The 14,450-nt window shown below is 44.7% G+C and overlaps 1 protein-coding gene across 6 annotated transcripts in view; it reads right to left on the bottom strand.

Annotated features, from left to right (window-relative positions):
- Nucleotides 1–14,450, bottom strand: part of ACTN4 (actinin alpha 4) — an 80,296-nt gene that overhangs the window by 25,553 nt on the left and 40,293 nt on the right. For 3 of the 6 annotated variants that reach the window (XM_048833406.2, XM_048833412.2, XM_048833409.2), the window contains exons 2-8: nucleotides 12,321–12,435; nucleotides 10,719–10,838; nucleotides 6,522–6,608; nucleotides 5,721–5,808; nucleotides 5,113–5,191; nucleotides 4,571–4,652; nucleotides 3,558–3,643 (exon numbers count right to left, since the gene is read on the bottom strand). In XM_048833406.2, the coding sequence (XP_048689363.1) occupies nucleotides 3,558–3,643; nucleotides 4,571–4,652; nucleotides 5,113–5,191; nucleotides 5,721–5,808; nucleotides 6,522–6,608; nucleotides 10,719–10,838; nucleotides 12,321–12,435 (657 nt within the window). Of the gene's footprint in view, nucleotides 1–2,893; nucleotides 2,980–3,557; nucleotides 3,644–4,570; nucleotides 4,653–5,112; nucleotides 5,192–5,720; nucleotides 5,809–6,521; nucleotides 6,609–10,718; nucleotides 10,839–12,320; nucleotides 12,436–14,450 lie in introns of all 6 variants that reach the window. The other 3 variants (XM_048833407.2, XM_048833411.2, XM_048833408.2) reach the window with 1 other exon arrangement.

Below are 14,450 nucleotides of genomic sequence, written 5' to 3'. Positions count from 1 at the left end.
GTTGCAGTGGGGGAGGTTTAGGTTGGATATTAGGAAAAACTTTTTCACTAGGAGGGTGGTGAAACACTGGAATGCGTTGCCTAGGGAGGTGGTGGAATCTCCTTCCTTAGAAGTTTTTAAGGTCAGGCTTGACAAAGCCCTGGCTGGGATGATTTAATTGGGGATTGGTCCTGCTTTTGAGCAGGGGGTTGGACTAGATGACCTCCTGAGGTCCCTTCCAACCCTGATATTCTATGATTCTATGATACTAGTGTGCTTTGACCACTGCCCATCCCACTGACTAATATGGTCTCGTTGTTTTCTTGTACTCCGCCATGTGTCTGTATTCATCTGTTGTCTCAGGCTGTGAGCTCTTCGGGGCACAGACTTTCATTTTTGTTCTGTGTTTGTATAGTGGCTAGCACAATGGGGCTCTTCAGAACTAGGGTAACAAGTAATAAAGGAAGCTTCCCCCCATCTTTGGTCCAAGAACTCCCAGGTGTAGCATATCTGGTGCCTTGCATTTGAAATGGAATGTTTCTAGTTCTGCCTGAGCCCCTCTTGGACTCTCATAGCCGGATTCTCTGTTCCCCTGTGCTGCATGTAATCATTCACACCAGTGAAAAGGCGGGAGGAAACACTACCAAACTAGAATAGTGCCATTTTACATGGGTGTAATGGCCAGGCACTTAATCTGGACTTGGGCCTCAGTTACTGATGTCAGATCGGAGACTAGTTTCAGCCTTGCTCCAGTACTGGTTTAACAAGTAATACAGATGCTACAGTAACACTTGGTTCAGTAGCATCAGAAGGCCCCAGTGGTGCTGGCTTCTGTACAAGCCTAGAGGGCAATCATGGTCCCTGCCCCCAAAGAGTTTACTCAACAGTTCTCTTTAAAAATCAAAGCTGGACAGACACCCTTGGTCTGCAGCAAGGCATTGAAATGTCTCATTCATCCCCTGAAACCTAGTTAGCACTAAAATGGCATTTAAAGTGAATCAGCAAGTAAAGATGCGTTTCGAACGTCTAAACTACAGCAGCTACACAAGCAATTAAAGACAATCCAACTGACCTGGATTTGCATTCTAAATGCTAAAAAAGATGCAAGCATTTAGTGTGGTAAGGGAAGGAAGGGAAAACCACAGTTTAAGAACACCAAGAGCAGAAGCAGCACAGAAATTCCTGCTTGTAATCTAGTTTCAGATTTTAGTCAGCAGAGTCCCGGCAAGAGTGTAACCATAGTAGATTTGATATTAACAGAGGTGCTTGATTCCAAGAACCAGAGGTATAATGACTTACCACAATTGAGATCATAGTGAGTCAGGGCAATGCCAGAGTCTAAGGTAAGATTTTCCAGAGAGCGTAAGTCCCGTTTCCAAAAATGACTTAGGCACTTGGGAGACAGTCTCATTGAAAATTAAGAGGCATGTTAGGACCCCAGAACCAAAGTCATTTTTGAAAATGGGACTTAGACGCTCTTGAAAATGGTATGACAGTAAAAGTCATCAAGTGGCAGTATCTAGCTGCCATTGAAAGATGTTCTTCCCTATCAGTTGTCTACATTAAAAGCCATATTGGTTTCAGAGAACATCTGTCCTTTCCCCTACAATAGCAGAGGGTAACAGCAAGGCTAACCTATTATGGATTTGGGCATTGTCAGGTAAACTCTTCAAAGAGTTGACTGTTTAGTTTGCTTGTGCAGTGTTTAAGCAATGTCTGATTGACAGAACTCTTTAACAAGTTTGTGTTCCCAGACCTAACCTTCCTAGTGATGTTCTCCACCGCCGAAGAAACAAAACCACCCCAAATGGCAATATTTAAGATGAAATGGGGCTGAGAAGGATATTCTAGCTAAACAAGGGAAACCAGAATTTAATAGAAATGCTGATGCCAATTTCATTTGGCATGACTTTTGCTGCCGTGCCTAGTATGAGAGGCATATTAACAGCAGTGATAAGTGTTCTGGATAAGAACTGTAACCGCGCATGAGACAGAGTTCAGGAAGGGGATGAGAAAGCAAACAGGATATACACAAGGTTAAACTGTCATCACAAAGACTTTCAAATGATTTTGGTGATGCTGTTATCCTACGCGCCAATCAACTGACAGCAGTGCCATTTGCACAGACATGGCATTTTCATGGGAAATGAAAAGCCTAATGCAGAATCAAATTTGATTAAGTCAGCAGAGTCATCCAGATTTGTGCTCATTATGCTAGTGATACAAGAGTCCCACTACGATCATAAATACTTGCATGCTAATTTCAGCTGAGCACTTTGTCAGCTATCCTCCTGCACCATAACAGCCACTGGGGGCTGTTATTTGGGCACTTAATAATGCCTCTTCCGCACATCCCCAGCTGGAATATTTTTTTAAAATTTCTACTGGGCCAGCAGTTTGAGTTTAGACATCTTTGTATCAAGCATGTTAAACGAGTCTCAGCCAGGGGATTATGGCAAGCAGCCCTGTAACCGTCACAGAGAATGGCTTGCCATAACATAAGCCAGTACAGTGCTAGCTTACTCCCTTCCAGCTCCATAAAATGCTACTGTGAAGATCTTGAATCTAACACTAGTGTTTGGAGGACAGTGAAACAATCAATTAAAAACTGAGTGATTACTTCTCTTCTCTCACCCCCATTGGCTGCTGAAGTAGTGACCCTTCATTGGCCGCGCTACGTACAAAGTACAAACCACCCCAGATTTTTATTATTGCCGGTGACTATGTTTTTGTTTCTCCACCAATCTCAGTGGCCAGCGATCATTCCAGCCGTTTTCACTCGTCACATTTCTCATAAGCCCTTCATGCCAGTGTAAAAAGCCTCAGTGAGTTGCTTAGTGTGCAAGATTAGTGGCAGTTGAACCAGACAAAACATGCGTAGAAGCAGAAGCAATTCCACCTGCCAAAAGCTCACCTTTTGAGCCCCCGAGAAAGCATGGTAGAAGCAGGAAACGTATGTCATGATAGCCTTCTCATCGGGCCTGAGAGTGCCTACAATATCTGCGCAGAAAGAAAGGGAGGAGAGAGTGAAGAGAGCAGCGTGGGAACCTCCCAGCCCCTCTGGCATGCAGCTGAGGGGGAACAAGCACTTGCTTCAGACTGGAATCCAAACCTAAGCTGGAGCGTGACTCAGCCAAATGGGCTATTTTGCGGCTTTAAATCTTTCCCACTCAGTTCAGAGTTCCTGTCCCTTAAAGTCTGAGACTCTCCCAAGATGAGTAGCTACACTCCTCTAGCAGCCCTTGATTTGAGACACTGGCTATCGATCTTGGTATTCAGATTCACAAAGCTCTTGGTTGAAAAGCTGATTTCTCCTGCTGTTTATTGCTACGTAATTCCCCCGCCACTAATGATATAGCCCAGTCACCTACTCTATAAAGATGATTTTTCTGGTCCTTCCAGTGTTACATAATAGCTGGAGCCATGGAAGCTGGACAGCTCCCGGAGCATGTATGAACTAGCTGAGGTTTGCTTTCCAGTCAGCAAGAGACCACTGCCATCTGCAAGAAAAACTGGGTCAGCGTAGGATGCTGCAGTTCGAAGAGTTATAACGAGATGGACACAGCTGCCTCCGGTACCTTCTGCGCGCCAGAAAATGCATGGTAGAAGCTGGATACATAGGTCATGATGGCCTTCTCATCAGGGCGAGCTGTGTTGACAATGTCTGCAAGCGAACAATAAGTGTTAATGCCCTCACGGGGAGGGCCTGGTTTCACACTGAGTCAGACTTGATTGCCAAGGCACATCTTGCACATCTCCTCAAGAAACCCGCTCTTCACCACTCTGGAGTCCTGTAGATAAGCAGTTCTCTAAAAAAAGAAGTGCCAGAATATCTGGATGGTCAGAAGAGGACATCAAAACTGTCCTGGATATACTACAGAACGTGAAAGATAAGCTTGTCAACGAAGACTGAACACAAGCCATTTGCAGCTACGGGTACTGCATTTTACATAGGGCAGCTATTACTGTTTTTGCGACTGTTTTAAAAAGGGAATGTTGGATTTAGTGGTGGTGATGGTCAAGTGAGATTACCACCACACAAAACAAGAAGTGGGGTGCACTTTTACCCAAAGTAACCAACTGTTACTCAATTGTGGTCTCACTTCTTGTTCAGTACACACCACGGCCCTACCCAGGAAAGGTCACTATGTTCCGTGAGCATTACATTCACAAATGTGAATGAATAGCTGGAAAAGGCCAAGGTAACAGAGGGCAATTTGTTCCGGTTGGGACAGCTTCACTGCTAGTGAAAACAGAATATGGCAAGATGCATTTGACAACAAATTTCTGGTCCATCATGTGTTTACAGAGCTTTACGTGGCCTTTCAAATATAAGCCTAGTCATGGAAAGGGTGGGAGATGTGAATGCTGTATGGAAGGCCAATTCTGACTTTTAAACACAAGCCAGGCTGGCTGCCCTATCAGATCAGACCACCTGATGCCCAGTCCTATGTGACACAGCAATGGAGGAAATGCACTTTCCTCTTGCCTTGACAAGCAAGTTGTTCATGGGACTGGGTCATCTCCATAACAATGGCAGGAACTTCCACTGACCCAGGTGGTTCCTGCTGCGAGTGCCTGGAATGCTTACCCTCGGCATCCAACATCTTGGGGATGTCCAGGTATTTCTCTGCCACCTCAAAGGCGTTGTTCAGGTTCGTCACAGGATCATCCTGGGAAAAGGACAGTTGTAAAAAGTCGTGTGAGGGTGTTATGAACCTGAGTCTCTGACAGCTCCCTCTAACACAGATGGCATGGCTGCCCCAAGGGCTGCTTGGCAGGAGGTCTAACATCTCCCCTATTTCCTCTTGAAGGCAGACTTGCTGTAGCATTCATGTCTAACCTTTTCCACCAATGACCCAAAAGTTCCTTAGTCACCTGCTCCCATTAGCCGACCATTCCCTGCCAGACTCAAATTCCTGTCTCACTGAATGGAACAAAGTCTAACTTATGACAGGAAGATCTTTTCAAATCCTGCCTTCTAGCATTGAATTTGCCTTCTAATAAGACACACAGCTAGCAGCGACAATGGGGGTCTGAGAGGTTAAGTGGGACGTGTGTTTCCCTGGGGTGCGTCTAGCAGCACAACTTAGCTTCTGAAGAAAGGATAACATGGCCACTGCAGAGATGTACCTTTCTGAGCTTGTCATATTCAATGAGCTCTGGTCTGTGTCTGTGGATCAAGGCATTGAAAGCAAGACCATCCTTCCAGCTACAAAAGAGATCAGAGTTAGATGGCTTGGTGCGTGGGGTTAGATACATGTATCTGTATAATACACTACAGAAAATGATCACCAATACACAGTAGAGTCCAACAGATTATTTTTTTTCCATTCACCTTGATTTAATGCCTCTAGAAGCAGCAGGACTGAGTACTATGCACAGTTAACTGCATGCTTCCTTTAGATCGGGCATTTCAGGTTCTTCCACCCCCAGGCCCTCCTGAGAATGACAGCCCAGATAAGAGGCAGCAATGGCTGGAATTGCAGATTTAACAAGAGCAAAACATGCATGAATTTGGGGGTTTTGTTCCGGCCAAACCATGCTACAAGCATCGCTTCCCTAATGGCAAACCCATTGAATATTTCATGGAGATGCCTGTGAGGCCAAGGGAATGGGCTATTTCTTGCTGTCTTCAAGACACGCAGCAGAGCCTGACAACATGGAGAGCTCTTTCTGAAGCGTGTAAAGGAGCAGACAGATTCGAGCACTTGCTAAGAGGGGGTCTGACAGGCAGTTACCTGATGTGGAAATTTTGTACATTGACGTTCTTGTAGGGCGCCGTCTTCCTCTGACACCACAGCAGCAGGCCTTCTTTGGCAGAGGTCTCTGCAAAAGGCACAGGGCAATTAAGGGACTGTGCCCAGGAGCGTCTCTCTCCTGGTAGAGTTTTAAGCCAAGAACATGAGACAAGAGTGCAACAGATGACAGACTTATCCACAGACAGTAAAGGATGCAACCTGCCCCGTTTAGTGTTAGTGTTACAGCATGTGTCTGAGTCACAAGCCAACCTGGTCACAAACATGCAAGTCAAGTATTGCAATTCATATTCAGGGTGATCTCAGGGTAGTTTATTTTCCACTGTGGTTGTCTCCAACTAAGAAGGACAGTCTCCAGTTGGCGTGTTGAGTCAAGACAGCTGCAAGTATGGGGTAAAAAAGCTCATCTTCCTTCTATTACCATTAGGTGGTTGGCGGGACTATCCCAAAATCTGGAACAGCACAGGGGAAAAACACCGGCCACCCACCACGCAGTCCCAGATTCACAGGGATCGGGTATTTAGCACTAACAGCCAACAGACCAAGTGAAGCAGAAGCACAGTAACTGATTTACTGAAACCGACAGCTATGCAAAAGATGTATGTCTAGGAAACGTGATGCATGAGCTGTCCTGGATTACCATAAAACTGCATCAATTCACTGCACCAGTTTTATCTTCCCCATCATACATTCTTTGTGCTGTAGTTACACGGATCCCTCTAATGTGCTGGAGAGCAAAGAAGCAGACCGTAAGAACACAGCTTGCACACGCCTGGCTCTTACCTTCCACAGAAATGTCCTGAATGGCAAATCGAAGGATAATTGTCCAGATCATTCCCAATGTCATCTTTGTATTGCCATCTACAATCTCTGTGAAAGCAACAGTGGAGAGAAGAACATTGACATTAAACTCACCAGGGATGGAGGAAAACCTCACTTAATACAGACACATCAGCAAACAACTTCCAGGTGCAAGCAAGCTAGGAGAAGGATTTCAAGAGGCACTACAGTAAACAGCCATTAACACCTAGAATTTTCCTGGGGTCCAGTTTAAAGCCAAATACTGAGCTCACTGCACTGTCCGCACATCCAGAAAGAGTTTATTCCTTTCTGACTCAAACACTTCAGGATTTTAAGTTCTGGTGTATCTTTAACCAGTTTACATTTTACTCTATAGAGGACAGAGGGACAACACTTGAATAAAGGATATATGGAGGCTCATCTTTTCATTCAAAGTTGGAGCTCACATCTGAGGACTCAAATCTCTGAAGGACAAATAAGCAGCAATGAGAGAAGGCCTCCACTTTGCATTCCCATACTAGACAGTGGAGCAGAGGTATCAGACCAGTGTTCAAAGCTTCACTAGCAACACTCATGGAGTTTCTGGAATCCAGACTTTAGACTTTGTGTCTAATATACCCGGGTACATTTGGCAATTTTCAAAGAGAGTCAGACAGCACTGGGACAGCCCGACAGCACAAGCTTGCCACGCACAGTTCATCCCCACTCAAATTCCACTCCCCCAGATTCCATGAGCAGCCAAGGCTAATGGCTACAAAACTGACACCTCGGCATCATCATGCAAGGACACAGGAGATTTCATTAATGACCTCACCACAAACCTATATTTAAACCCAGCTCTCTAGAGTAATAGGCTGCAACACCCACTGCCATGTGGACAAAGCTAACTACATCTGCACTCAGCATGTGACAATGCTAGTTAGTCACAGTGCCAGGAGCCATCTAGATACAGCAAGAAAGCCTCTTTCAATCCCCCTCAAAATGATGAGTTTGCAGCCATTACTTTCAACCGTATGAAATGAAGGAGAGTGGGAAACCTGTTGATTATGGAGATTAAGAGACCCTATTTTAGTTAAACAGTGATAGCAAGATGATCATTTCTTTGAACAACTAGACATGGAATTTCTCACGTCTCTTGAGCAGCTAAAAGCCTCTTCCAAACCAAATAAATCCTTGGAAGCATGGAGAATTAAGTCTGGGTACCAAGGGGGCTGTTGAACAGTCACAGCAACAGCTGATGTCTAGGAGGAGAGCTCAGTGGATAAGTTGGCTTCTGTAAATTGAACACCCCACCCCTACATCTTGAATTGCAACATGGCACTAGTTGGAACATGCACTGGTTTCAGGTATAGTCAAGAGAAAAGACACCAGTCACTAGATTTAGAGATGTAACCTCAGTGCAAGCCATGTTACTTGATTAATTCAAACTGGCTCTGCAAGTAGCCTAGTGCCAAGTGATGTCCTAGCAACATCCCTCGGTGTCTAAGCAACAGTGGGAGTTTCACAAGTCCAAGGAACAGGTCATGGTTCTTGTGAGCAAGAACAGGTTCTATACAGAGAAAGTAGCTGCAGCTTGTATTCCTGGGGAACCAACTGCCATATCAGATCAGCCCAGAATCCTATCCAATGGTGGCCAGCACCAGATGCTTTAGAGGGAGGAAACAGGCAGAGGTTTCTTGCTCCAAGGGGAGTTTCTTCCGAACCCCCACCACTCGGTGGTTTGCTTATACCCTGAGGCATAAGGGATTCAAATACGCTAATAAAATATTTCTGTCTAATGTAACTATATTCCTCAGTGGGTAATTTAACCAAATTTAGTCCCACATTCTAAACTCCAACAAAAATATCAAGGGAAAAAACATTTAAAAAGGCAGTAGCCTGGACAATCTAAAGGTGGAGAACTATAAATAGATGAGTACTGATGCACGTACAGAAACCACCAATACAGAGATGGAAGAATTTAGTTCTCTTCCAGACTATCCTTCTTGGGAAGGAAGAGAGGAGAGATACTTTGCATTCAAACTAGTTATCTTAAACTGACAGATTTTAAGTTATTTGCAATAGTGAGAAAATACAGTACTTCTCCCTCAAACTTCTCATTTAGAAACTGCAGAGAGACAGACAAATGTAAAAAAAACAGGATAAAAACTATTTTGTTTTTCATGCTATCAGGCTTTATTGTAAAGTTTCATTATGGAAATATCCAAAACACTCTGGTCTGCGTAAATGGAGAAATAGTTTTCCAAAGTGAACTCACCATTAATAGCATTTTAATGGATCATCTATCTGGAAATTCTCACTATTCTGCAATTCTGTGAAGCTCCTCTGGGGGGTCTGTTTAACTAGGGTGTTTTTCTTTGGACAAATTAAATAAATGCAGCTAGGAGAGGCAGAGCCGGGAGTGGGTCCAGCTGTAAAGAACCACTAAAGAAAATCTGAGGTTCTGATCTGAGAGCAGGAATTTTGTTTTTTAAATCATAACAAGTTGACTGCCAGCATATATATGTTTGGCAAAGCTCAAAGAAATACCAGGCCTGGAGACTTGGAACAATGCAAATACAAATATTTTGCTTTTCTGGGCACATTCTTTGATCCACGAAGTAATGGCAATTAGTTTAAAAAAACAGCAGCATGCCGCCATTCAACTGACCATGGAGAAAGACTCATGCCTTGAACTAACTGTTCAACGGCTTTATAGGCAGTCACCACGGTTCAATATTAATTTCCAAGCTCCCAAAAAGCTTTTAAATTGCCTTGAGCATCCTTGGCTTCCCTTGGATGGACCTAACCGTGGAGAAGAGGAGATACTTACAAGCCTTGTTCAGTACAAGACATTCTTCATCCAGGGCTAAGACCATGTGCATTACGCTCAGATACTCTAAGCCAACATTGCTGCTGATTCCACTGACACTTGACTGCATAACAATTCCCAGGATGAGCCATAAGTTTGAGATTTTTTCCTTTCCCACCCCGTTAGCATTCAGACAACAGTAAGGTGGGATCAAGGTCTCTTCAGTATTTTTATGGCAGGCATCAACACTGATATTTATGGTTATCATGGCAAGTACAAGCCCTGCTTTGTGGCCATGTCTGTCTGTAAAGCCCCATGCATACCGTATTCATCTATTAAAGAGCAGCATCTACTTCCAACTGCAGTAATAACTCCTGATAAATGTCCCCTCCCTCGCCAAATATGCTTTTGTACATAAAACAGAAGGACAGCTCTTTTACTTAGGGGGTGAGTTTTAGCTTAACGCATTAATCCAAAATAGAGGGAGGAGAGAAGTAACTCCACCACTGATGAGATGGATGAACCCACACCAGAACTGACATTTACTGCACTCCTGGTGATTTGCCTACCAAAGGTCTGGACACCCAGAATTTGGAGTTGACCTTAGCTGTCTATAACTCTTATTCTCCAAGTGTTATTCTTGCCATCTAAGAAACAGGCATGGTGAGCATCAAGTTACATTTTAGAAATGAATGAGTTCTACTAAAAAGTGTTTACCCCACCTGTTAGCAAAACTACAGCAATTGCAACCAACTACCATTGTTTAAATGCAGTTAGGCTCCCAGTAATATGAACCTCTGGCCCAACTTCTCTTTCTATTGACTGAATTATAGGCATTTGGTGTCATTCAAGTTATTTGCATAATCCAGTCTTCTCTTAGTTCCTGACGGAGAGGAGGGCTGAAATGTTCCAACACTTTACTGTATAGAGAAAATAACTCTTCCAATTAGATGGTATGACCTATGACTCATAATACAGTAGAACCTCAGAGTTACGAACTGACCGATCAACCACACGCCTCACTTGGAACTGGAATTACGCAATCAGACAGCAAACATAAAAAAGGCAAATACAGTACTGTATTGTGTTAAACATAAGCTACTAAAAAACCCTTTCCCTTTAAAAAAGATCTGACAAGGTAAGGAAACTGTTTCTGTGCTCATTGCATTTAAATTAAGAGGGTTAAAAGGAACGTTTTTTCTTCAGCATTGTAAAGTTTCAAAACTGAATAAAGTCAATGTTCAGTTGAAAACTTTTGAAAGAACAACCCTAACGTTTTGTTCGGAGTTACGAACCACCTCCACTTCTGAGGTGTTCGTAACTGAGGTTCTACTGTAGTCACGAGTTGAGGCTGGCTGCTGATACATTCAGAAGCCTAAATTACATACCTTCAGCTCCTATAGAGACCAGCTTCACTCCTTTGCTAGCGATGAAGTCTAGAGCTTTGTTCACATTGTTGATTTTATGCACTCTCATTTTCCCTCGTTCTGGTTTGGGTAATCGCTCTCCTAAAGGAAACAGAAAAGTTACAGCTTCTTTTTACAGTCTCAGGTGAGAGCTAAAATCACCGGTAGGAAAGACAAGTGAAGAAGTTTAATATGAAACTAGTCCCTTTACCATGATGTCAAGGGCAGAAGATCTGTTTCTAGATTGCTGCAAAGGTTACTCATACTTGAATAATTTGTTAAAACATGCATTATAAACCTGACTATTGGGGAAGGGGCTGTCTCCTTGTTCTGTGTCTGTACAATGCCTGGCACAAAGGGGTCCTGATTCCATTATTAGGGCTCCTAGGCCCTACAGCAGGGATGGGCAAACTATGGCCCGGGGGCTGTATCTGGCCCTTCAGATGTTTTAAACTGGCCCTCGAGCTCCCACTGGGGAGCAGGATCCAGGGCTTGTCCCGCTCTGGCGCTCCAGCTGTGGAGCGGGGTCAGGGGCTTGCCCTGCTCCACGCGTGCTGTGGCTCTGCGTGGCTCCTGGAAGCAGTGGCATGTCCCCACTCCAGTTCCTATGCGTAGGGGCAGCCAGGGAGCTCCACACGCTGCCCTTTCCCCAAGTGCTGCCCACGCAGCTCCCATTGCCCAGGAATCACGGTCAATGGGAACTGCAGGGACGACCTCTGCGGATGGGGCAGCGCACAGAGCCACCTGGCTGCGCCTCTGTGTAGGAGCTGGAGGAGGGATGCCACCACTTCCGGGAGTTGCTTAAGATAAGCACCACCCGGAGCCTGCACCCCTGAGCTCCACCCCCCCGCCTGCCCCGATCCCCCTCCTGCCCTTCGAACCCCTCCATCCTAGCGCAGAGCACCCTTCTGCACTCCAAACCCCCTATCCCAGAGCCCACACCCCCAGACGGAGCCCTCAGCTCTCCCCCCCCCCACTCCAACAGCCTGCCCCAGTCTGGAGCCCCCTCCCACACCTTGAACTCTTCATTTCTGGCCTCACCCCAGAGCCCATTCCCCCAGCCAGAGCCCTCAACCCCTCCCACACCCCAACCCCCAGTTTTGTGAGCATTCATGGCCCGCCATACAATTTCCACACCCAGATGTGGCCCTTGGGCCAAAAATTTTGCCCACCCCTGCCCTCCAGTAATATAAATATTTACAAAGACAGCATCATACTTAACCTACATTGTGATAGGTGCCTCTCAGGCTGCAGGACTGTAAACTTGTGGTGTAGATGTTTGGGCTCAGGTTGAACCCCGAGCTGTGGAACCCCAAGCTGTGGGACCCGAGCCTGAACATACACCCCAGAAATATTATAGTCCCACAGCCCAAGACAGCTGATAGGGGCCAGCCATGGGTGTTTCACTGCAGCGTAGACATACCCTAAGAGAAGAGAAGAGCCCCATTTTCCACACAAAACAAGGTGACAGTCCTAGGCCAAAAAACTTACAACCCAAGCGTAAGTGACAGATTGGGAGGGAGCACAAGGTCCAGGGATTCTTTAAGTACCAGGTACAGTAGCAGTAGAGTGTCAGGGACGCACCTGAAATGACCTCCAAGAGCAACATGAGTTTGAGGCCATCGCGGAAATCTTCATCTATGTTCTCGATCTGCGTGCCAGCTTTCCGCAGGTGAGAATTGCACCATGCTGTAAAAGTCTGGAAGAATAAGATAAGGAGGGTGTGATATTGCAGCATTCAGTTTAGAAATGGATAAGCCATCCAGCTTTACATGAACTAACCTATTTGGATCCAATACACCAAAACATGGTGCAGGTCTCATTAATGCACGTGTACATTAATTCACTATCTTTGGTGATTATATTCACTGGGCTCACTCTTCATTTCTAGGTCAGATCACCCCCTTTCAGGATCATAACCATCTTACAGAGATTTTAGCTCTGCTATCGTTTCCCTAAACTTATTCCAAGAACCACCGCTTTATTCTGCTTTGTGGCAAGACTAACTGGTTGCAGTAGAACAATACAGCCTGACCCAACCTTTTAGACTTGACCAAGTACCAATATGGCGTTTGTAGAATCAGAGGGAGCCTGAGTAGTTTTCAAGACAGAATCGCATTTAGTGGACATTGCTAAATATGGTGAGCATTTCTAAATACATATGACCAGGTCCTTGTTACGCTGCTGAGGTATGTGGTTAACAGGGACGAAAAAACTGCTGCAGAGCGCCCAAGCAATTCTTGCACTGAACGACAGAAAGATCTTTCTGGCTCTAGCTGGACGCCTTCGGTCTATTCTTGGCTTCCTGTGGCCTCCTCGCTGTGGCAAACAATTAAACACTGAGCTACGGAGCTTAAAATTGCACGAGTTTATTTGTGTAACATACCAAAACTCCGACGTGAAAACCACCACATGCTAAATGGCACGGTGTGGCTTAGCTCCTGCGCTGTAGGAGTTCAATCCTTCCAATTTAGTGTCAATTTAATTAGCCCCCACACAAACATCACAACGACCCCTGCTACACGGAACAATATTAAACACATGCAATATTGCAAGCTGTTGTTCAGATGGGAGACACTTAGTGAAGATGTTACGATCTGTCATTCTAGAAACACTACATTAACAATTCCACACATCCAAAAAAACACAAGACTACTGCCACCAGATGAACACAATGAACTGCTGCAAAGTCAGAAGCAGTAGGCAAAAGAGTGTTCAAGCCAGTCACCATTTGTTTTGGCAACTGTTACTAACCCTGTTCATTCAAAAACTCCTAGACAGTAGCTGCTGAATTGACACTCTACCCTACACACAGCCTTCAGACAGCAAATATGGCAAGGTTAAAATGTGAAACTCTAAGGAATTTGATATGCCCATTTCAAGAGCTGCCACAGATTTACCCTCTTTATCTGATGAAGAGCACTTGGAAAGTGGAAAGTGACACGACCATATAGCAAAGGAAGCGAGACTGCAAAGATGAAGAATGATCTTTGGCAAGTCTGAGAACTTACATAACCATCCATCTTGATTGTGTGTGCTTGGAAAAAACAGTGTAATGGAACCAATGGTAGAAATTTACACCAATCTAGAAATGGCAATTCACTCTAACAGCTCTCCTCCATTCATCCAGAGGACAGCATGCCCAATGCGTAGGGCGGGACAGAAGAACATGCATTAGGAATTACTAGAGAGTCTACTGTGGGGAAGAAGAGGATTGGTCATTTTGCACACTCACACAATCAAAGTAAAATGAATGTTCCATTCCCCCCTACTGTCTATGCAAGATTGTTGACCATACTTCATTCTTTGTCCAGGAATTAGATACTCAGCATCATAAAACATTCTTCAGAGCGTAAAATGAAAACTATGTGACACACTAAACATGGAACATGTTTCATATTCTTGTAGCTTTAGGTATCAGCTATGTGCTTTAGATATAAAGTGTGTATTTTCTGAAGCAACCAGGTAACGGAATAGAAAACGACTCCACTTTACCAGCAGTTTTAGCGAGACTCCATGCAGTTTTACAAGCAAGTATTTTTAGTTTAGATACACAAAAAAGCTGTAGTTCTAGAGAATTAGTGCAGTGAAGATCCCCATATATCATGAACAGAGGCACAGGAAGCTCTAATGCTTGAGGTGTAATTTCTTCTTCATATGCAGCCATTTCCCATTTTACTACAGCGTGGCCTACAATTTAGACCCCTTCCCATG

Source organism: Caretta caretta, chromosome 23 (assembly GCF_965140235.1).
Source record: "Caretta caretta isolate rCarCar2 chromosome 23, rCarCar1.hap1, whole genome shotgun sequence".
NCBI lineage: Eukaryota > Metazoa > Chordata > Testudines > Cheloniidae > Caretta > Caretta caretta.
This window is presented reverse-complemented; position numbering and strand designations above follow the sequence as displayed.